The 24,994-nt window shown below is 43.4% G+C and overlaps 1 protein-coding gene across 1 annotated transcript in view; it reads right to left on the bottom strand.

Annotated features, from left to right (window-relative positions):
* Positions 1-3,443: 3,443 nt before the first annotated feature.
* The window catches only part of LOC137561039 (CD209 antigen-like protein D), a 47,742-nt gene continuing 26,191 nt past the window's right edge, over positions 3,444-24,994 (bottom strand). Inside the window, exons 7-12 of the mRNA XM_068272260.1 lie at positions 23,668-23,787; positions 18,140-18,217; positions 15,054-15,107; positions 9,069-9,217; positions 6,100-6,200; positions 3,444-3,961 (exon numbers count right to left, since the gene is read on the bottom strand). Coding sequence (XP_068128361.1) covers positions 3,826-3,961; positions 6,100-6,200; positions 9,069-9,217; positions 15,054-15,107; positions 18,140-18,217; positions 23,668-23,787 — 638 coding nt within the window. The 3' untranslated portion in view covers positions 3,444-3,825. The remainder of the gene's footprint in view (positions 3,962-6,099; positions 6,201-9,068; positions 9,218-15,053; positions 15,108-18,139; positions 18,218-23,667; positions 23,788-24,994) is intronic.

Here is a 24,994-nt window from a genome sequence, read left to right as displayed (position 1 = left end):
GCACTTAATTATTTCAGCTGTCTTGGCAGAATTGTTTCCAGTAACCGCTATGTTGTATGGAACAGCCTAATTGCTCATGGTAATTTTATATATTTCATTTTACAAGTGTATCTTAACAATTTAGAATATCAACCTCATTTATTTCATTATTTTATTTCAAAAAGTCAAACTCTATGCTATACAGACTCAGAACATGGCAGATGACCACTTGTTGCAGCAAATACGGAACACCACACACCAGAATATTATGAAAATAATGATTTTATTGTGGATAGTGAAAATACAGCAAACATGAGTGGAATAGCAATGTCCAAAACAACCACAACCAATCACAACTCCACATCTGTAACTAACTAGAATGCTTTGTATACAGAAACACAACATTCAGTACAGACTCAGTAGACATAAGGAAAGGTCAAATGCAAGTATCAGGTCAGACCGAGAGAATTCAGAAATAAGGATGAGCGTTCTGTATCACAGGGGAGGGCAAACTTGACTCGAGGGCCACATCCTTTTCTCAAGTTTGAGGGAACGGCCGAAACAGAAAAGAAGTGAGTGTGGCACACCAAGCAAAACACATTTAGGCAAAGAGACCCTAATGGTAATTAGACAATGTCCCCCCCACCCACAAACAGCAAAAGGCAGCAGCCAGTACTCTGGTACAAACACAGGCCCAGGGACAGCAGGCAGGATCCCCCCTCTGCTTCAACCCTGACGATGGCAGAACGCCAACATTTTCCAGGATTGTAGAGTGGACACTTTTTCTACTGTCTTTGTTTGGTGTGCACTGTGTGTTTAGATTTTACGCGCTGTTGACATATGTGGGTCCCTGTTGTTCAGGACCCACAATGTGAGTATCTATTTCTATGATTTATTTGATGCTGTTACACTAAAGGCTTTTGTTTTATTCTTGCAACCCCAACTTTGGTTTATGTTATTGGGGTTTGGTCACCTGTATGAGTATTCTATGAGCAATGGGTGTCTAAAGGAGAAGAGCTAATAGGAGCACCGAGATTTATTATTACAAGCCTTGTCAGTCATGCCTATCTTTTAGCCCTGTCAGTCTTGGCTATCCATCAGCCCTGCCAGCTCTGCCTATCAGTCCGCCCTGTTTATCAGTCAGCCCGATCAGTTCTGTCCAGTAGGTCCTATCCAGTCACTCCTGTCCAGTCATTCCTGTCTAGTCCATCCGGTCCAGTTTCATTATCGTCAGTTCTGTCATTTCCATCCCATCAGTCCAGTCAGCTAGGCCATCCTACCCTTACTGAAGGGTTCACCCCTCACATTCTTCTCATCACTGGTGGGGCAGCCCTGGATGTCGTGACCTGGTGGGCACCAGGCATCATAGTAATCTGTCACCCGCTAGGGTTGGCAGCCCGTCATCCCTTGCGGGGTACACTGGTAAAGAGCCATTCAACTGTACTCTAGATTAGTCAGGGCTGCCGGGCCGGACTTGCTGGAGCTTGAGGCCTAAGTTGAGGGGCGCGATGTGTTTGCCATGCTGGAAGCCTCAGGGCCTGCACTGAGTGCCTGAAAGTATCAGCTCAATGGACGTTGGGACGGGGTCTGAGGGAGCACATTTGTCTGCCTATCCCTTGTGTCCTTCTTCATGCCCCTTTAGCAGCTTGAGAAGAGGGAAATATGCGCTGAATAAGGGCGTATGGAACACACAAGCCCAGGATCTCTGGTAGACATGTCTTCACTCCTTTATTGCTGGCTCTGCCCCCAGATTCAAAGTGGACTTTCACTTTATGAAGAAGATAGTGATGTCAGGAAGAAGTAAAATGACAAAATACATGTTTCCCTTTGAACTTCTATATTATGTTACCGTAAAATCAGTAAATAAATAATTTTACAAAAAAAAAAAAAAAAGTTTTATTTACACCATTGCTTTATAAGAACAGAAAAAAAATCACAACTTTCAACCGTTTTTACGTTTACACAGTGCCATCTTGTGGTGTGTCTTCTGTACTACACATGCTTCCAGATCTTGTAATCTCACTGGTAAAAGGATACATTTAAGAAAATTAATATCCAAAATTCTATCATGCAAATCTCCTGCAAATCTCCTCTTACCCAGGTAGGGAATTAAATTAAGGTAATAAAATCATCTATCTGCTGGATGAAGTGAACATACCTGTTACTGGGCAAAATTAAAGCAAAAATGAGACGAAAATGATTAAAGCATTCATACTTACCTAGGGCTACCTTCATCCCCTTTAGGCCGTTGGCTCCCTCGCCGTCCTCCTGGGCCGCTCCGATCATCTGCTGGCCAGCCATGTCTCTTTTTTCAGTCATTGCGAGTCCCACTGTACTGCCCATGCAAGGCCTGGCAGCGCACTTACCAATTGCACTCCCGTTGCCAGGAGCGTTCTGCATTCTGTATACAGGCACAGAATGCTACAGGTAATGGGAGCTCGATGTGATTGTAAGTGGCCGGGCCATGCATGTGCAGTAAAGCACGACTGAGCCAACTGGAAAAAGAGACCAGGCCTGCCACCGGACGACCAGAGTGGGCGTGAGGTTCCGCAATGGATCCATTGCAGGCTGACAAGGGTCAATAGCCGTTCACTGTTCTTTTTGTTATGCCGTAAAAGAGACAAAAAATTACTGTTCTCAGCTATGAGGACACAGCCTAATTCTCATTTCATCGCAGATTACATACCTCCCAACTGTTGGAAATAAGAAAGAGGGACACTTTAGTCATGCCGCTCAGGGCCGGATTTAGGGCAAGGCCACCTAGGCCATGGCCTAGGGCACCAGAGGAGCAAGGGCACGAAAGCAGCAGGCTATACTGGTCCAAGCTTGCAAATGCTGCAATGCAGGGAGATCAGGCGAGCACCTGAACCGCGGTGTTCTGCTGCCAGCGGCCTGTGCAGCGCGGCCACCTTGCTCTCTGTGCACATTTGCATTGTGGCCAATGGCTATGGACTTGGGCAAGATTGGAAATGTAAATTGGGCAGAATTGGAGACAGAAAGGAAGAGGAAGCTTCTGTGCTGGAAATGAACGGAGATGTGAATGACACTGACGGCTGTTGCAGTGTGGAGTCGAGCTGGCTACCTATACTGAAGGGGATGGAAAAAGGAGGGATTAAGGGAGTAATCTGGCTACCTATACTGGAGAGAAGGGGAGGGGTCAGCTCGCTACCTATACAAAAGGGGGGCGGCTTGTGACAGTGGCCTTGGGCGGTAAAGAGTCCAAATCCGGCCTTGATGCCGCTGCCATATCCCCTAGCCACGCCCCTGACACACCCCTGGCCATCCCTCTGACACACTCCTAGTCACGCATACCATAAAGATTTCAAGAAAAATATGTTGATTTATAATTCAAATCACACTGGTCCTTTCTATCCTGGTTCGTATTACTTCATATTAACATTTGAAAATAAGAAATATATCAATTTAAAGGATGGAATTTAAGTTTAGAGTCAATTAAACACATATTTCAGTAGAAAAATACATATATTTACACAGATCTGTACATAAGTCCTGAAAAAGGGACACATAAGGAAGAAAGAGGGACAGAGGGACAGGGTTCCCAAAGAGGGACTGTCCTTCCAAAACAGGGACAATTGGGAGCTATGCAAATTATGCCACCTTTTTTGTTGTGTTGGGAATTATAATAACTATCCAGATTATCAGCATTATAGCCCAGCAACTAGCAGTATGTGGAGGAGCATAATAAAGAATGGACCAACAATGTACATGTATATCTGGCAGATTAATACATCATTCCCTGAAGTAACAGATGAGCATCTGTGTGCTGACAGGCAGGATACAGTCAGAGAGAGAAGCCATACAGCAGCCAAATAAGTTGCTCTAGTATCATAAGCAGAGGGGTGGTTTTTGACAAATATAGTCTATTGTGTTGCTGCAGTCCAGATCATTCCATCCTCCTGTTATCATCTCTGTACAGTGTTCTTGGCTCCCGTAGTTGTTGGGCTCGTTAGGATTCCAGTTCCTGCCGAATCAAGACAACATGCTATGGTAATTGTTCCAACTAACACACCAACCATGCAGAACTTAAAGTTTTTATTTAAAAAAAAAAAAAAAAAGAGGGCTTCCCTTTGTAAATATGTCATTAGTAAAAATCAAGTGAAGTGTGGGATGCAGTGCAACTAAAAACCATTGGCAGTCCTACATGTTGTTGGTTTTTTTTGCTAAATGAGACCTTATTTCCAAGTACTGCAAGGCACCTTTTTTATATTCCAAATCCTTACTTATTTGCCCACGAAGACTCTCAATTTTAAAGTAAACCTGAGATGGCCAAATAAAAAGATTTTATACATACCCAGGGCTTCCTCCAGCCCCATCAGCACCGCCGCGTCCCTCGCTGTCCTCCCAAGTGCCTCCATTCTGGCGCAATTAGACCTGATAGTCTGGCTTAGTCGCGCCAGTCGGCTCTTATATGCATGCGCGGCCCTTCTGCTCATGAGCAGAAGAGCTGACTGGCGCAGTAAAGGCGTTCAATTTCCCAATGAACTACGAACCCAGCGAGTCAGTTTTCACCCAAGTGTATGTCGTCGCCCCCCCCCCCCCCCTCCCTCCCTTTTCCCCGGGCTCCTCCACCTGTTACAGAATTAGTGGGGGGCAGTTTATATTACCAATATTCAAACCACATATAGATGTGATCACTACTATCATAGTAACAATGAAAAGCTAATACAGTGTTTGAAGCAAGGGCCCTGATGGGACCTTTAAGTCCCGGGGCCTTGGTGTGGTCAAAACCTTTGTATCCTCTCAGGGCTGGCCTTAGAGTTCACAGTGCCTTGGGTCGAACCTGACTTTGGTGCCCCCAGATTTCGGTTCGACCCCTAAACTCGGTCATTAAATGTATACTTACAACTGAGTGAAAACGACTACATTTGGGCATATTTACTAAATAGATCGACACCGGATTTGTAATGAAAATACCATTCATGCCGGTCAAATACCAGCTGGGTGGCAACCCTACACCCAAGTGGGTATTTGAGCACCTGATACGGCTAGTAGCCAATTGGCTAATGCATAGTAATTAATGGTTGCAGACAATCAGCTACAACAACTGGTGTTTGGGCGCTGGGGTTTTGAGGTTAAGTTAGGCACTTATTATGGGGTTTAGAGTTAGGCACCTGCAGGTGGGGGTTAGAGTTAGGCACCTATAGCTGAGAGTTTAAGTGAGAATGGGTGTCAGGTACTGAATAGTCAGATGTTGGTAATTCAAATTACCGATATTTAAGTAGTACCGGCACCATCCGACGCTCAACTGCCAACTAGAGGGCAGCAGGACCTGTGACCGCAGGGGGGTCCAGAGCTGTGGGGGCCCCAACTACTAACCTTCCCTTCCTCCGATACAGAGGACTGTACTTCAGATCAGGTGTATTTGTGGTCACACTTGTTATGGGTGTAAAGTTCATAATGGCCACACTTGTTTTATGACCCTTGTGAGATGGGCCCCCAGGCCGTGAAGGGCCCCAAGGGATGACAAAGGAAAAGGTGTGAACATTGGGGCCCCCATCAAAGTTTCTTGCACCCCCCCCCCCCCCCCCCATCGGTAATTTGAATTACCAACATTTTACTATTCAGTACCTGACACCCATTCTCACTTAAACTCTCAGCTATAAGTGCCTAACTCTCTCTAACCCCCACCTGCAGGTGCCTAACTCTAAACCCCATACATGCCTAACTTAACCTCAAAACCCCAGCGCCCAAACACCAGTAGTTGTAGCTGATTGCATTAATCGTAGTAACACCACTGATTCTCATAATTTTAGGAGGCTGGATTCAGGCTGAGGGTGAAAGAGGGAGGAGATGAGTGGCAACTGGAAGTCTGCAGGGAAAACATTGGCACCAATCATCTGCTGCACCATGAACTTTCCCATTTTTATTGCAAATATTATTACATTGTCAAAGAAATGTAATGTGCATTACAGGTATAAAATACAGCGCTCATAAATGCATTCAGAAAAAAAGCTAAGTGGGCCAAAAAGTTACAGGAAAGTCGTAAACGTTTTTACCTTATGCCAAAACCTTGCAACGGAACGTGTTGAAAGCTTACCGCTATAAGACAATGGATGGTATACAATGCTAGCATAGACATCATAGTTCAGCCAAACTTACGTGAAGCCCGGGGGCATCTCATTCACCCATTTCCAAACTTTATCAAACTTCCTCAGCCCAATCCAGAACCTCTTATTGCCCGTTACTGGCAGCAAGGCATCCTGAGAAAATTGTCAAACATGTTACAATCATAAAAAACATTATAACAGGCAATAGCAAACAGATTATTACAACATGGCCTAAAATAACATACAAGCATTATTAGTTAATAGTGATGAGCATGAATTTTACATAACCGTAATTGTACATAGAGAGATGAAGAGCAGAGAGACCGGCACTACTTCTTAGGTCTGTTTATTCAATTGCTTAAACATTAAAAATGACTTGCAGTCATATACATTCACTGAATGAGTCAAAGGAACATACCCTTGGTAAGGAGGTGGCGTGATTGAGTGGTTGGTGCACGGTGGGTGCTCGGGTGCTGTACGCCTTAAAGCCGTTTCGCGCTTGTATGCGCTTCCACGGAGGCTGCGGTGGTGCACCCACCATGCACCAACCACTCAACCACGCCACCTCCTAACCAAGGGTATGTTCCTTTGACTCATTCAGTGAATGTATATGACTGCAAGTCGTTTTTAATGTTTAAGCAATTGAATAAACAGACCTAAGAAGTAGAGCCGGTCTCTCTGCTCTTCAACTCTCTATGTCAAATTATACTACATTGTGCACCAGAGCACGCTTCATACAGGCCAAGAAGAGAGGTGTACTGATGATACAACTAGCCGCACCAGCTCAGCTGTGAGATACTGTAGTGCCAGCCTGCTGTCCACTCTCTATCTGTTATAACCGTAATTTTGCATTGTAATTTGCAATTACAGATAGTCTCATGGATCTTCCAAAGTTGGGCATAGGTACAGTGGCTTGCAAAAGTATTCAGCCCCTTGAAGTTTTTCACATTTTGTCACGTTACTGCCACAAACATGAATCAATGTTATTGGAATTCCACGTGAAAGACCATTACAAAGTGGTGTACACGTGAGAAGTGGAACGAAAATCATACATGATTCCAAACATTTTTTACAAATCAATAACTGCAAAGTGGGATGTGCGTAATTATTCAGTCCCCTTAGTCAATACTTTGTAGAACCACCTTCTGCTGCAATTACAGCTGCCAGTCTTTTAGGGTATGTCTCTACCAGCTTTGCACATCTAGAGACTGAAATCCTTGCCCATTCTTATTTGCAAAACAGCCCCAGCTCAGTCAGATTAGATGGACAGCGTTTGTGAACAGCAGTTTTCAGATCTTGCGACAGATTCTCAATTGGATTTAGATCTGGACTTTGACTGGGCCATTCTAACACATGGATATGTTTTGTTTTAAACCATTCCATTGCTGCCCTGGCTTTATGTTTAGGGTCGTTGTCCTGCTGAAAGGTGAACCTCCGCCCCAGTCTCAAGTCTTTTGCAGTCTCCAAGAGGTTTTCTTCCAAGATTGCCCTGTATTTGGCTCCATCCATCTTCCCATAAACTCTGACCAGCTTCCCTGTCCCTGTTGAAGAGAAGCACCCCCAGAGCATGATACTGCCACCACCATATTTGACAGTGGGGATGGTGTGTTCTGAGTGATGTGCAGTGCTAGTTTACCGCCACACATCGCGTTTTGCATTTTGGCCAAAAAGTTCCATTTTGGTCTAATCTGATCAGAGCACCTTCTTCCACATGTTTGCTGTGTCCCCCACATGGCTTTTGACAAACTGCAAACGGGATTTCTTATGCTTTTCTGTTCAGAATTGCTTTCTTCTTGCCACTCTTCCATAAAGGCCAACTTTGTGCAGTGCACGACTAATAGTTGTCCTATAGACAGATTCCACCACCTGAGCTGTAGATCTCTGCAGGTCATCCAGAGTCGCCATGGGCCTCTTGACTGCATTTCTGATCAGCGCTCATCTTGTTCGGCCTGTGAGTTTAGGTGGACGGCCTTGTCTTGGTAGGTTTACAGTTGTGCCATATTCCTTCCATTTCTGAATGATCGCTTGAACAGTGCTCCGTGGGATGTTCAAGGCTTTGGAAATCTTTTTGTAGCCTAAGCCTGCTTTAAATTTCTCAATAACTTTATCCCTGACCTTTGCAGTAAATGATTTGTAAAAAATGTTTGGAATCATGTATGATTTTCGTTCCACTTCTCACGTGTACCACTTTGTATTGGCCTTCCACGTTGAATTCCAATAAAATTGATTCATGTTTGTGGCAGTAATATGACAAACTGTGGAAAACTTCAAGCGGGCTGAATACTTTTGCAAGCCACTGTAGTACTCCTCCACACGATATCAGTGGCAGTATACAGACGTACCATGAAAATAAAGCTGAACCAAACTAGTAGACTGACAACTTTAGACTGCTTTATTTACGCAATATAGAACAAATACAGCCATAAAATCACTTACATACGGGCCCAGATCCTCAGTCCCCCAAGATAAGTAAAGCTCGTGTGTGCTGTCTAGCAAAGGGTTAATTAAATGGGTTAATCAAAACACATGAACTGTTTAAATAAACAGGAGGGATAGACAAATAAAATGTGTGGGTTTAATGTACAATAAAACTGTTTACATTTGAATGATAGCGGATAAATAGTTTTTTCACTTTTTTCCTGATTTTCCTTATAAAATGCATAGAAAATAAGGTAATTACTAATAACAAATATCAGCCACAAAAAGCCTTATTTGTCCTGAAAACAAAACAATATATAGATCATTTGGTTGTGATAATTATGGATAAAGTTTATTGCCAAAGTAATCACAGCTGAGCTGAACTGTGAAAATTACCAGGGTAGTGAAGTGGTTAAACTATCGCAATTTTACTGATCCCAATTTTTACATAGATGCACTGATCTTGGTGTGTATGTATAACATATCCAAAATATTGCTTTAGAGGCATTATTAAAATACTTGAATCTATCACTCCACTAGTGGCAAACACATCAAACACTAACTGCAAAGGGAAGGGGGGGGGGGGGGGCGAGGACACATTACCAATTCGCTCTTGCTAGTCAGTATGAGAAGAGTGGCGTTATGGTTGATGCAATCCCTCTGCGACATGTCCCAGTTCTGGTGAGATTTTGAGAAAAAATAACACTTGGATCCCCGATGCATCCATTCAGGTGGACAGGACGTGCAGAGGCCTGTGTGACAGACAAAGCCAAGGTAGAGGTGAGAATAGAGGCAATAGCAATACAGGGTGCAGCAGGGCTCTAGAACTAGTGGGTCTCACCTTGGGTCTGCCTTTAAAGAGACACTGAAGCGAAAAACAAAATATGATATAATGAATTGGTTGTGTACGATGAATACTTACTAGAAGATTAGCAGCAAAGAAAATATTCTCATATTTTTCTTTTCAGGTATATAGTGTGTTTTCTAACATTGCATTATTCTCTAATATGTGCAGATTACACAACACTCAGCATTCAAAATGATTATTTCAGAGCAGTCTGTAAACTAATTACCTCTCCTCTGGCAGAGAAAAAGAAAACAGTTGAGATAATAAAAGTCAGAAGACAGCCCTCTCCACGACTTTTGAAAGTCGTAGAGCTTAATGGCTTTTTTGCACAGAGATAACAACTGGAGTTTCTTAACTCTTCCTGTACTGGAAACAATTAGACTGATGTATCTGGTCTTAATGTTTTATTTCTTAGCTGTACTACACATACAAATCATAATATCATAAATTTTTTTTTGCTTCAGTGTCTCTTTAATTGCTGCATTACGATAACTCTTCATTGGTGCATAGTAGTAATCATGAAAGGCCACCTGAAGTGAGAGGGATAAGGAGGCTGCCATATTTATTTCATTTTAAGCAATACCAGTTACCTGGTATGCTGCTGATCTCTTTAGCATCAGCAGTGTGTGAATCACACCTGAAACAAAACATGCAGCAAATCCATTGAAACTTCAGTCAAATATCTGATCTGCTGCATGCTTGTTCGGGGTCTATGGCGATCATGGGCACAGTGGCGGGGAAGTGGAACAGGTGGCCAGGGGTATAGATGTCCCTAAAACAGGTAGCCAGGGGTATAGATGTCCCCAGAACAGGTAGCCAGGGGTATAGATGTCCCCAGTATAGGTAGCCAGGTCTATAGGTATCCCCAGTATAAGTAGCCAGGTCTATAGGTTTCCCTAGTTTAGATATTCAGGTCTATAGGTGTCCCCAGTATAGGTAGCCAGGTCTATAGGTTTCCCCAGTTTAGATAGCCAGGTCTATAGGTTTCCCCAGTTTAGATAGCCAGGTCTATAGGTGTCCCCAGTATTAGCCATGTGTATAGATGTCCCCAGAATAGGTAACCAGTTCTATAGGTGTCCCCAGAATAGGTAGCCAGTTCTATAGGTGTCCCCAGAATAGATAGCCAGGTGTATAGATGCCCCCAGAATAGGTAGCCAGGTGAATAGATGTCCCTGAATAGGTATCCAGGTGTATATATGTCCCCAGAACAGGTAGCCAGGCATATATGATGTCCCCTGAAAAGGTAGCCAGGTGTATAGATGTCCCCTGAAAAGGTAGCCAGGTGTATAGATGTCCCCAGAACAGGTAGCCAGGTGTATAGATGTCCCCAGAACAGGTAGCCAGGGGTATAGATGTCCCCAGAACAGGTAGCCAGGGGTATAGATGTCCCCAGAATAGGTAGGCTGGTGTATAGATGTCCCCAGAATAGGTAGCCAGGTGTATATATGTCCCCAGAATAGGTAGCCAGGTGTATATATGTCCCCAGAACAGGTAGCCAGGCATATATAATTTCCCCTGAATAGGAAGCCAGGTGTATAGACGTCCCCAGAACAGGTGGCCAGAGGTATAGATGTCCCCAGAACAGGTAGCCAGGGGTATACTGTAGATGTCCCCAGAACAGGTAGCCAGCAGTATAGATGACCCCATAATAGGTAGCCAGGGGTATAGATGTCCCCAGAATAGGTAGCCAGGGGTATGTCCCCAGAGTAGGTAGGCAGTATAGATGTCTGCAGCAGGAGGAGAGGCAGCGCAGAAAAGAGGGAGAGCGGCGGGATGGGGGGACGTCTCCCTCTTCCCTCACCTGGGGCTTTCCCTCCCTAGCTCCCCCTCCAGAAATAAGTATCGTGCGGAGGCTGGCAGCAGGCGGGACTTACCTCCGTCTCGTTGCAAGCGCGAGATGGTCTCTTGGAACGAGATGGAGGTAAGTCCCGCCCACTGCCAGCCACTGCACGATACTTATTTCTGGAGGGGGAGCTAGGGAAGCTCAGCTCCAGGTGAGGGAAGGGGGGGTGACGTCCCCACTTCCCCGCCACTGTGCCCATGATCTTCTCTGTGCTGCCTCTCCTCCTGCTCACAGGGCCAATTGGCTGCCCTTACGGAATTCATAGGCAGCTGAATTTATATTAAAATTTACGGTATGCCCGTAGATTTACGGGCGGTTGGCAACACTTATCATGGCCGTACTGCAAGTGCGTGCGTACAGTCCTCCTATTCCCAGACAGTACAACAAAGCCACTTGTGCACAGCTTTCTCCTCTATGCATGAGCACTTTCAACAGGGTCGGATCTAGACCAAGTTGCGCCTGGGGCAAGGTCAGGTTTTTGCGCCTAAAGGTCAGGTTTTGGCGCCTAAACTGCCATTCCCCATCCAGTTTTGGCACCTAAAGGTCAGGTTTGGCACCTAAACTGCCATTCTCCATCCAATTTTGGCACCTAATGGTCAGGTTTTGGTACCTAAAGATCAGGTTTTGGCACCTAAACTGCCATTCCCCATCCAGTTTTGGCACCTAATGGTCAGGTCTTGGTGCCTAAAGATCAGGTTTTGCTGCCTAAACTGCCATTCCCCATCCAAATGTTGCCGCCTTTTTAAGAATTCAACAAACTGCGCCTGGGGCAAGAGACCCGTCTGCCCCCCCCCCCCCCCCCTAGATCCGTCCCTGACTTTCAAGCTACTGGGCATGCATGAATCACACTCCTGCATAAGCAGTATAGCCATGTGCATACATGGATCGGAGCACGGCCAGGAAGAAGAAAAGGGTCCCATACGGCAGCCGTGGGCTCGCAAAGGATGTGGGAAGCCTCTGGAGCGTGAAGAGGCTTCCCACCACCTAGATACGTATCTAAAGTTTACCATTTTTCTCCTCACAGGTTTGCTTTAAAGGATACGTCTAAAGATAAAAAACAAATTAGATCTACTTACTTGGGGCTTCCTCCAGCCCCTGGTAGCTGATCTGTCCCTTGCCGCAGCTCCGGTTTCCCAGGATCCTCTCAGTTGGAGATGCCGACCTCGCCAGGTCGCAAGCACACAGCCGCGCCACTCTTGATCACGCTCACGTGGCCTGGAGTGTTCTCCACAGGCGCAGAAGATCCCGACCTGCTGAATTCGGTATCTCCAACAGAGGGGATTCCGGGACACAGGGACAGATCGGCTGACTGGAGGAAGCCCCAGGTAAGAAGATTTTTAATGTTCTCGGACATATCCTATAAGCACCACATTAACACTCACCTTTTCTGACTACCACACTACCATCTTGTACAAAACTGCCTTCCCATATTGAATATACCCATAGTATGTGGTGCTATGTAATGTCTATTGTACAGCACCACTTAACAACTTAAGCCCACAGGGTTGTTCATTTTTTGCATCTGAGCAATTTTCACCTCCCATGCATTTGCCAATAACTTTATCACTACTCATCACAATGAAATGATCTATATCTTGTTTTTTCCACCACCATTTAGGCTTTCATTGGAGGGTACATTTTGCTAAGAATTATTTTATTCTAAATCCATTTTAGCAGGAAGATTAAGACTTTTTTTTGCAGAAATACCACGGTCTCTGATAAAAGATCGTCGGTTTTTCTGCAGGGGACAGGGATCGATGAATGGGAAGTATATTTCCATTCATTGATCGGGGGGCTAACGGCAGGTGGCGGGAGCACGCGCGACCGCACGCACCGCACACTGACAGCGGTACAGCCTATCTGGACGAACATATTCATCCAGATAGGCTTAAGTGGTTTATGCTGGGACTATATAGGTGAAATATAATAACAGTCATTAGTGTCATCTCTCCCCCTACTAACACTTCAATGGTGGGGGAGGCCCGGGGTAAAGCGGTCACTGGGGCTTGTGGCTCTATGGTTACCTCAGTGGATAGGCGAGCATGCTAAGTCGGTCTCTTGTTTTTCTGGAAGATCCTGAAAAGTTTGTTCATCATTATTTATGGCTACCTAGGAGAACTCACAGAGAAGCATGTGATTAATTTGATCAGCTGATTTGCTGATCAAGCGTTAAACCAGGAAGTCATCACAGTAAATCAGAACATTACAAATCCATCAGCTGATCAAACTGATCACATGCTTCTCCACAAGTTCTCCTAAGCATTGCCATCCCTATTTATCATCATCTTGGGAAAATCAGTGTAAACCTGTAACGATTGGTGTAGCAACACAGACGTCCGATTATTGAGTGATCTGCAGTATCACCAATAATGCAGACACTATACCTGATTATGTGGTGATCTGCAGACTCACCAATAATGCAAGTATAGCTAACAGATATACTGAAGTTTATAGTGATTGGTGCAACTGTGAACTGATAGTTTTGACAAGACCTCACCAGAGGAGCTGGTGGGTACTATCAGTAAGAACCTCACCAGTGACAAGGGCTCACTGGTGAGTAGAGTGGTCAGACAGGCTAGGTTCTGCAACAGACAGGCAGGTACAGTACAAAATCGGCAGGCAAGAGGATAGAGATATATAAGGCAGAGTTAGCAACAGAATCAGATGGGCAGGAGTACAGAATCGATAAGCAAGAGCAAGGTCAGAAGTGAGCCAGAGTCATACACAGAATATCAAGCAATATACAATAATAACAATCCTAGTCTTGTGTAAAATCCCCGGTTTCCTCAAAGCACACCGGATACTGACTAAGGTCTGAGCGCTAACACAGAGTATTCGCAACAGCAGACAGGTTGCGAGTGACTCCCGAAGGCTTATGAAGCAGAGGAGACCCCACGGCCGCGCCCGCTCCATTCAACCAATCAGCAGCACCGTGAGTCTCCTCTGACGTCAGCCGACCAGCAGGTCAGCTGACGCGCATCCTCCCAGCATAAAAGTCCTGTCTGTGCGCGCGCTCACGCGATACAACAACCCTATGAGCAACTGACAATCCCGTCCTCGGCGTGCTAGACGCCGGATGAACGTGTGCACCGCCCGCCAAGGAAACTGAGGCAGCCGCGGAAGCACCCTGCCTGCCTGCAGCTGCCTTTTCAGGGAATGTTACAAAGCCTAGTCCAAAGGTGTAGCTAGAGTTTTCAGCGCCCGGGCACAAAGACAGTTACTGCGCCCTCCCGACAAAATGGGTGTGGTCACACATCAGAATGTGGTCATAGCCATGGGTGGAGTCAAATGTTATTAAAAAAAGCCATATGTGCCCCCTTACCCTTTCAGAAAGCCAGATGTCCCCCCCCCCCCCCCCGTTCCCCTCGTTTAGATAGCCAGATGTGCTCCCTTTAAATAACCTTTTTCTGCTGCTAACACTTCTGCGCTCATCTGCAGAGGGAGGGGGAGAAGCAGGTGCACTTCGGGCAGCCAACTAGCCACCTTTCATGCATGTGGGGGTGCAACGGCCGTGCTGAGCGCCCTCACAGTGCTGCGCCTGGGTACATATACAGTATCCCCCCCTGTCCACCCATAGCTACTCCTCTGAGACCTGCAGTGTTGATATTCTGGGCATGAACATACATGCACGCAGTAACACAGTAACCCTATCTGGCCATTGTCATTCATGGCTCATTTCAAATTTAGTTTTAGTTTATGCAGCAAATTATATATCCACGTATCTAATTTAGTTTTACTGAGATACAGTATAAATTGATGGTAGTATACCGAAAGTATGGAAGAAACTCAGACCTAGTAATATTACCATAGCTTCATGAATCAGGGCGCACATATTGATATAGCTGTGTTAAATAGCCAGGGGACAGCCTACAAAATCACTTGTTTCATCTGGACTTACCCAAATGCTTCTTAATGATCTGAATATCTGTTTTAAGGCTTTTTATTTCTTTTCCTGAAAAATAAAATCAATAATAAATTTCCCATTCAAAAAAACAAAAAAACATAGTCTGAACCTTCCTCCAACTCATGAATCCCTCTCTGATGCATTACCCTAACCTCATTAAAGAGACTCCGTAACAAAAATTGCATCCAGTTTTTTATCATCCTACAAGTTCCAAAAGCTATTCTAATGTGTTCTGGCTTACTGCAGCACTTTCTACTATCACAGTCTCTGTAATAAATCAATGTATCTTTCCCTTGTCAGACTTGTCGGCCTGTGTCTGGAAGGCTGCCAAGTTCTTCAGTGTTGTGGTTCTGCTATGAACTCCCCATTCCAGGCCCCTCTATGCACACTGCCTGTGTATTATTTAGATTAGGGCAGCTTCTCTCTTCTCTCTTATCTTTTACAAGCTGGATAAATCGTCCTCTGAGCTGGCTGGGCTTTCACATACTGAGGAATTACAGACAAGGGCAGAGCTGTTTGCAGGAAGAAAAGAGCAGCCTGAAACTTCAGTGCATGAGAACAGGGGGAAAGAAACACACAATGATCTCTTGAGATTCAAAAGGAAGGCTGTATACAGCCTGCTTGTGTATGGATGTATTTTCTATGTGTGGACATACTGTACATCAACCTACTTCCTGGTTTGGTGGCCATTTTGTTTGTTTATAAACAAACTTTTTAAAACTGTTTTTGACCACTTTTAATGCGGCGAGGAGGGAATAGGAGATGTCCCCTAACGCACTGGTATGTTTACTTTTGTGCGATTTTAACAATACAGATTCTCTTTAACCCCTTTCTTGATAATAAAGTCTTACTCACTTCAGACCATAAATGACAGTTGTAATGAGAGGGATATGGAGGCTGACATATTTATTTCCTTTTAAGACATATTATTTTCCTTCCCAGTTGCCTGCTATTCTACTGATCCTCTGCCTCTAATACTTTTAGCCATAGACCCCGAACAAGCATGTATATCAGATGTTTCAGACATTCTTGTCTGAGCTGACAAGATTAGCTGCATGCTTGTTTCTGGTGTTATTCAAACACTACAGCAGCTAATAGGTCAGCAGCACTGTCAGGCAACTGGTATTGTTTAAAAGGAAATACATATGGCCCTCCGTATTCTTCTCACTTGTCACTGGTTGTCCTTTAATTGATCTGTCTCTATATGTTAACCTCTTCCTGATGCCTAAACCTAACCTCCTAAGCCTAACTGACAAAAATGTATAGCCCATATAAAGTGAGCCTGAAATGCAAATGGGCCACATGCAATCCATTGTACTCTAACTTTAAACCGCGCATGCAGTAGTACTGCGCCTGCGCAGTCCACTCCGGCTCACATGGCGGTGATTGACAGCGCCGCTCGCACAGGCGCAGTACACAGCGACCTGGAGGTCGCTCTGACGTCATCGCCGGGGACCGGGACGGACCTGCGGCGAACGGCTGAAGGCAGAGCTGCGGCGAGGGACGTCCTGGGAGCTTGGAGCTGGAGGAAGCCCCCGGGTAAGTAGCACTCATTTTCTTAACTATTCCCTGATGACTCCTTTAAAGCAAAACTGAACTGAAAATACAGAACATTAAAAGTTAAAATAAACATACTTAGGTCATACTTGCCTCCCGCGTAGTCTACTCCTCAATCTCTGTCTCCTCTCCCACGTCTTGTTTGCCCACTGTGATCAATGGAATTCTTTGTCTTCCATTTTAAAAATGACAATGATCCTGTAACAGCTTTCAGGTCCGCACACTGTAATATCGCCCACTTGAGCCATAGGGAAACACTGACATTACCTTGCACATCAGTTGTCCTTTCAGCTATAACTGACAGCAACTGATATATAACGAACAGCAAGTGATATATTTCAGTTCTGACAAAATCTTGACAAAATCTGTTAGAAGGAAATCTTCTGAGAGGAACTGACAGAGAGGTAAGTATGCAATATTTGTTTGCAGGTACATCATGTGTTTATTTAACCTCCCTGGTGGTAATCCCGAGCTACGCCCAGGCTAGCCGCCGGTAGCTTAATGCAGAGTGTAGCGCGCAGCAGGAGTTTTTACTCACCTCCTGGGGGATCCAGGCGTCGGTAGCCGTTCTCCTACCTGTCCTCTGAGGCTCTGAAACACTCCGGTGAGATCGCCGTCAGTGATCTCACCAAAGCGTTACAGCACCACCCGGAGGACGAAAGTAAAATTGCAGCGCTGGAGCCAAGGAAGGTGAGAGCAGGGGCTGCTGCTGGCATTCTGGCGGCATGATTTTTTCCTGATTTTAGGGTCTGAAACCTTTTAAAAAGACCCTAAGGGCCCTTTTCCACTGCACAGCTAAATCGTAAATCGCTAGTGATTTTTAAGCAAGGGTTGCTACTTTATCATAGAAATCAGAAGTTTTTTCCACTATAGGGATTCGATTTGTAAATCAAAATTGCTTTCTGGAGCGATTTTAAGAGGGATAATGCAATGCAAAAGAAAAATCGCAATCGCATAACAAAATTAATTAAAAATCGCAATCACTGGCATTTGTGATTTGTGATTGCGATTGCTAGTGGAAAAAGGCCCTAAAATCCGGAAATAATCATACCACCAGGGAGGTTAAATTATTTTATTAGGTTCAGGTTCCCTTTAACAGATAACCCTAACATATGCTCGCTAGAGATAAGCTGGTAAAAGTCACAAAACTGGTTTCATTAAAAAAAAAATTGCACAAGTAGAGAATACAGTCTATTCCCCTTTGGCTTTAATGCACCCCAAAAAAATGCCATTTCCACATAGGTGCAATTTTCTACTTTACCAAAATGGCAACAAAGCAAAAATGGCCATTTGGCTCATCACCATGACCCTATATAACCCATTGTCATCTTCACCCTTTTACCCTTTGTAACCCAGGCACCATCAGCTTAGATGGCCAGTTTCTGTAGTGTAACAGCCATATGCCAGCACCCAAATTATCCCTGTGTACCAAATTAAAATGCCCATGTAAAGTCGTGTAGCCAAACGCTGGTTCCAAAATGAATGGTGCCAAATTTAACACGTGAAATTAGCAGGGTACTTACCAAATGTTAAATTGATTTTTCTCAAGTCTTCATCCCAAAGTTTTCTATTATTGCTGACTGACTGTTGGACTTTAGACACTACACAGGAACAAGTTCATATGTCACGGTAGAAGGTAACCATCTTAATGAAACATGTATGAGATATGAGCGTATATTACTGTATACGGGACTCTTAGACACGTTCAAACTAGTGGAATAAGAGGCATAAAAAGGATTATGGTATGTGAAATGCAGCCTCTCGAGACCCTAGAGTCTCATCCAGTGATACACGTACCCAAGGGGGTACTTCTGATGGGTCCAGAGGGCACTTGGGCTTGATTTAGTTGATCAAGTATAACAAAGTTTGAGTTTTAAAAAATGATAATCCTATATAAACTACAACACCAAATTAGTATTTTAGATCATCAAAAGCAATAGTAAATGCCTGGAAACTGTTTAGAAACAATTACAGCAAAGTCCCTAGTATATGCCACTGGTGGGAATCGCCTCAAGTGCTTTAACAACCAGATGAAAAAGCACAGACCTCCCCCCCTTGTGCAGGATAAAATACTCATCGAGCCTCCAGTGATGTCCTGTAGCTTCTAGCATATGCCTGGTGGCTTTCTGGCATCCTCCGAGTATAGCTCCCAGTGTGTCATTTGACCCATGTTGGGTCACGTGAAATGCTGAAAGCCGTGTACGGATGCCGGAAAGCTGATAGGAGCTACAGGACGTCACTGGAGGCTTGGTGAGTATTTTGTGGCCGGAAAACCCCACCAAAAAACAGTCCCTGTTATCCCCTCCGGAATGCCAGTTAGTTCAGCATTCCTTTAGCCCGAGTTCCAGATAATGGGGACGTTACTGTACTATTAAATATATCAGTGCTATTCATGTATACTGCTTATAAAGTCAGATGATTTATACTTCAATCAACAGTCTAACGAGGTAATTGAAAGATTTGTTATGAAGATTATAGTGTTTTTTCTTTGGTGATTCTTGTAAGGGCCAAGAATACCTAGGTGAGAAATAGGGAGAGACCGGGAGCCCGACGGTGCAGTATTGTCAGGTATAGGGAGAATAAAATCATATAAATATATACTCACAAAGGTGGGCTGCAGTTCCTGCAACCAGCGTATAGGCCTGCAGGGAATTAATCGTCCCTGCTCGGTACTCCAGGTCCTGCTGGATACTGGATGGTCGCTCTCCTGTAGTATGATGGACTTTCCAGAAAACTGCAAAGCTATTACCTCCAAAGGAGGTCTGACTGGTAATGGGTAGGATGGAGGCGCCCAATGTATGTTCTATTTTAGTATTTTTAAATGCAAATAAAAAAGTTATATAATAAAAAGAGAGGTAATTGCTTACCTCTCCAGAAGATATAGACACCAGTTCAACTGGAAAAAAGTTTTTATTCAAAAAACAATCTGACAAGTTCAACGCATTTCACGGGTCATGGCCTGCTTCCTCAGGTCAATACAAAATGCCTAGAGGCGCCTACACTTTATCCTCTATGCTATCAGGACATTTTGTATTGACCTGAGGAAGCGGGCTATGACCCGTGAAAGGCGTTGTCAGATTGCTTTTTGAATAAAAACTTTGTTCCAGTTGAACTGGTGACTATATCTTCTGGAGAGGTAAGTAATTACCTCTCTTTTTATTATATAATTTTTTTGCTATGCAGATTAATTGTTTAAAGAGAACCTTAAGTGACATGTGACAAGATGAGATAAACAAGTGTATGTACAGTGGCAAGCATACAAATAACTATACTGTGTCAATTTCTTCTTTTTCTGTCTGAAAGAGGTAACATTCAGGTATGTAAGTGACAGTTTTTCTTCAATTGGGATCCAGTGGGACTTTAGCATAGCCCTCGCTGATAACGAATTACAGCCATAAAACGTTTTCCTTGCAGAGAACAGCTGTTGTGAGCAGAGATAGGTAAAATTGTCAATAGTTCATATACTTTAAATTTCTGGGACAGGGAAAGACTGTGTCACTGAGCAGAGACAAAATAATAAATCTACTTTTCTTTAACCACTTCAGTCTTCAGTCGTTTTCACTTTATGCATCCGAGCAATGTTCACCTCCAATTTATTAGCCTATAAGTTTATCACTACTTAACACAATCAACTGATCTATTTCTTGTTTTTTTTCTCCACCAATTAGGCTTTCTTTGGGGGTACATTTTGGTAAGAGCTACCTTGCTGTAAATGCATTTTAACAGGAAGAATAAGAAAAAAAAAACGAAAAATGCATTATTTCTCAGTTTTCGGCCATTATAGTTTTAAAATAATACATGCCTCCATAATTAAACCCCATGTATTGTATTTGCCTAATAGTCCCGGGTATTACACCATTTATATTATGTCCCTATCACAATGTATGGCGACAATATTTTATTTGGAAATAATGCATTTTTTTCGTTTTGCATCCATCACTATTTACAAGCGTATAATTAAAAAAAAAAGAAATATTTCATCTTTACATGGATATTTAAAAAGTTTAGACCCTTAGGTAAATATTTTAGTTTTTGTTTTGTTTTTTTATTGTAATTTTTTTGTTTTTTTTATTAAACATTTTATTTGGGTATTTTTGGGAGGGTGGGATGTAAATAGTAAATTTTTTATGTAAATATGTGTTTATTTTTTGTTTACATGTAGATGTAGTTTTACTTTTTGGCCACAAGATGGCAACCTTGAGTTTGTTTACATGACGTCACTCTAAGCGTAACATGTAGGCTTAGAGGGACGTAATAGGCAGAAAACCAACTGACTGCTAACCAACCAACCCCGTCACTGCCACATAACGCCAGTCCTGCACTCCCTTCACTAGCTACCTATAGAATGGAGGGTCCTATTCAAGATCGGCCTACTGACATTTAAATCACTGAATAATCTGGACCCTGGATACATGAAAGAAATGTTGCAGCTGCGTAGCAATCCCCGCATTCTCAGATCCACAGGTTCTAATAATCTAGTCATACCCAGAGTCCACTTGGAAACTTTTGGTCCCAGAGCCTTCTGTCATGCTGCCCCTACGTTTTGGAACTCCTTACCTCAACAGATCAGGACAGCTCCATCCCTGGAGTGTTTAAATCCAGACTGAAACCCACCTGTTCAGTTTGGCATTTGCAGAAATATAACTTTTGTTGTGTGAATACTTCATCCTACTACCAATTACTGAATCTGAGAGAGCCTAAGCGCTTTGAGTCCTATGGGAGAAAAGCGCTATAGAAATGTTATTATATTGTATAGAAAAAGCGACGGCTTCCAAGAGAAGCCGTCGCTTTTTCTGTCGGGGAAAGGGAACAATGATCGGGCGCCATGTCCAGATTCATTGATCCATGAGCTACCGATCCACGGACCGGGAGCGCGCATGCACATGCGAGATCGGCCATGGGAGCGCATGCGGACTTTTGGACATAGCTTCTACATCCAAAAGTCTTAAATGGTTAAGCTTTTAAGCATAATATAAAATGGTGGGATATCTACAAAAAAAAAAAGGAGTAGGAGGATAGATACAGTTGTTTATCTGATCAGTTTATTTTCATTTAAGGTTTACTTTAAAGGGACCCAAAGCAGATCCTTAAAATGAAAATATGCATGTACCACAAGGTCCCTTGGCATCCTCTGGGTTCCCTCCGTAGTCTCGCTAGCCTGGTGACTTCAGGCGAAGTCATGACAATTGCTAGATCATGCGTGCATCGCTGTAAGCCTCTTGTGCATGTGCAAAATTTTGAACTGCGCATGATCAATCTGGTTGCGAGGATGGACTGCACATGCGCTGTTGCGCACATCCATCACCCAAAGTCACGAGGCTTACGGGTCCCTAACCGCGGAGGTAACCCAGGTGACGCCGAGGGACCTCGTGGGCTACGGAGGGCTGGAGGAAGCCCCGGGTAAGTCCAGATTTTCATTTTAAGGGTCTGCTCAGGGTCCCTTTAAGTGCCTGAATGAAGATGTATATTATCTTGAAAGACACACGTCTGATTTTTCCGAATGACTTGTCGTTCAAACCAGTCATTTGAACGACAGTTGGACGTGTGTACATTCGACCGTTAGACTGATAGCAGCAATTTTGACTGAACCACTTGGTGGATCCATTGGACTAACTGTCGTTCAAACGACAGTTAGGTCCGTACATGTGTACAAACTACTTTTTATGTATTAAAAGACTGATCAAACGACATGTTGTTTGAATGTCTATTAGTTGGACAAATAAGCCACATACACACGCTCAACAAAAGTCTTTTACTATATACAGCGTTGGAAAGATACGTCTTGGCAAGCAAACAACTATTATACACACAGAACAACTTGACGGACAACTTGACAAACAACTACATATTGTTACTCAACTGGTGAACGATATGTTCTAGTTAGTAATGGAAGTCATTGAAAAGTCATAACAGAGTTTTGTACACGTTGCCATGTTGGACACAACTTCTCTCAGTTGTTTGTCAAGTCAATCCAACAGTTGGATTGTCAGTCTTATCAGCTCTTTGAACAATAGCAAAATATTTTTTTTAGGTGTTTCAACTTGTTTCACAACAAAAGTTGTGAAAGCATAAAAGACCGCTGTTGAGTGTGTGTATGGGACTTAACAGTTGGATTGACTTCTTATCCGTCTTATCAGCTTTTTGAACAATAGCAAGACTTTTTTTTAATTATTTCAACTTGTTTCACAACAAGTCTTTTGACAATTGTGCTGCATAAAAGACCGCTGTTGAGCGTGTGTATGGAGCTTAATAGACATTCAAACAACAAGTCGTTTGATCAGTCATTTAATCCAGTCCATTGTTCTATCCAGACCATTGTCCATTATCAAGTTGGTTAAACGGCATGTAAATTAGGTACATGAAGTCTGAATGACTTGTTGTTTGCACAAGTCGTTCAAACGACAATTTGTTCTAAAAAGTTGGATGTTTGTATGCAGCGGCGGATCGCTCAGAAAGAGCCGTATCAGTCCGCCGACAGTGCGTACACACGCCGGACTGTCGTTGGAACGCCCACCCAGCGGGAGGTGACAACGGACCCGTCGTTGCCTCCAGTCCGGCGTGTGTACGGACCTTAAGGATGGTGAGCCAGCATTGCTTGTTAATGAACAATTGGTGTTGAAGGTAGATTTGCAAAAGACGTGAAAAGCCTCATTCACACTGGATCGTTTTACTAGTGATTTCAGCAGCGCTATTAATCACTGGCGATTACTAGCGTTTTAAAAAGCGCTATTGCAATATAAAGTGTATGGCAGTTTTCACACTTGGTGATCACCAGCAATTAGCAGTTTGCTGAAAATGCAAACGCGCTGCGTGCAGCATTTTTTAGCGATGTTGGAGCAATTACATTTAATAGGATTGCACAATGCACAATGCAATCACTCCAAAATTGCTTTCTTGTGAAGTGAAAAATAGTGGGAAAATTGTTTTGCAAAATGTTAGTTATTTTGCTAGCATTTTGTGATTTCCAGTGTGAATGGGGCCATAGAGGCCATTTATGGGAACCTCCAAGATAGCCCCCAGTGTAGCAGAAACAACATGTAATAGTACTTACAGTAGGTGAAAACTAGGTAGGTTATAACCATGACAGACACCAACAATAAAAGGATGAGGCAAAACACCAGCACACGTTTCATCCATCCCAGCTTGTGGCTCTTCTCACTGCTTTGTGCATCTGAAAGAGTCACACAAGCAGCTAAATTACAGGAATAATTGATGTATTCCATAAAAATGCACAGCAAAATCTATATAAATCTCTTTTATCACTTCTCCTCTTTTACATGTGACTTTTTAATGCAAATATTTACTTTTACTTACCTGTTACTGAGTCAATCAACCACAGAAGCTGCTAGATAATTAATCAGCAGTTCTCCAGAAAAGTGAACAGAAGCCACAACACTTGTATCTGCGAAACAAACACTCCTAATAACAGGATAGTGCAGAAAAGTTCAAAAGGTCATTTTTTTCTCTGTGTTTCGGCTGAATGAACCTGATGAAAATGAGAATACGAGACTCCAGGAAAGTTTTGTTTAGCATTTACTACTATACAGGAACGTAGCAAAAAGGGATGCAGAAGTTGGGACCACACTGGGGCCACTGAACCAGAGGGGCCCATTAGGGTCTTTCCTTCATCCATTTTATTACCTTTGCTTTGGTATTTAACACCTCCATATGTGCATTGTATAGTGGTAATCCTAACTGTTTTCTTACTCAGATTACACCTCTCTGATACTGCAGCTGTCCTTGGTAAGTTTTGATTCTTCATATCAGTAGAATTCCTGGGGCCCCATGTATGTAGGTAGAAAAAAACAAAGTCTTGTAAAAGTAAAACCTTTTAATGGCTAACTGATAAAGTTAAATAATGCAAGCTTTCTGGGATCTAGTCCCCTTCTTCAGGCAGATTTCCAGATGTTAGGTGTAGTAAAACACTGATGCAGGTAAGTAGCAAACATGAAGTTGGCAGTTGTGCTGGTTGCATGTAAAACCCATACTTGGGCCCCAAGTTCCTTAGTTATGCCACTGCTATTACACAAACAATGAATTATCTGATAATTTTATTTTCAGCTCGGGTTTGCTTTGTTCTCTAAAACCCAAATGTGTTATTTTGACACCGCCAGCTAGTGTACCTCATACTACAGAACTGACCTAATTTCTGTTTTATAAGGTGTTGCAGGTGCAAAAAAAACAATCAACAAGTTCTTGACCAAAAGACTGTTTTGGTTTTCCTCTGTGAATGCAGTTGATGGTTTTTCTTATGTGGTTTCTCTTCAACACTGTTTTCACCTTCTACAAACTATGTTTGCACACCACTCTGATGATTTGTTTTCCCACCACACACATTTCTGAGGTTTGTATGGTGGTCGACAACAGAACATTCTCAT

The sequence above is a fragment of the Hyperolius riggenbachi genome, chromosome 3 (assembly GCF_040937935.1).
Source record: "Hyperolius riggenbachi isolate aHypRig1 chromosome 3, aHypRig1.pri, whole genome shotgun sequence".
NCBI lineage: Eukaryota > Metazoa > Chordata > Amphibia > Anura > Hyperoliidae > Hyperolius > Hyperolius riggenbachi.
Note: the sequence above shows the minus strand (reverse complement) of the source record. Positions and strands in the feature narration are given on the sequence as shown.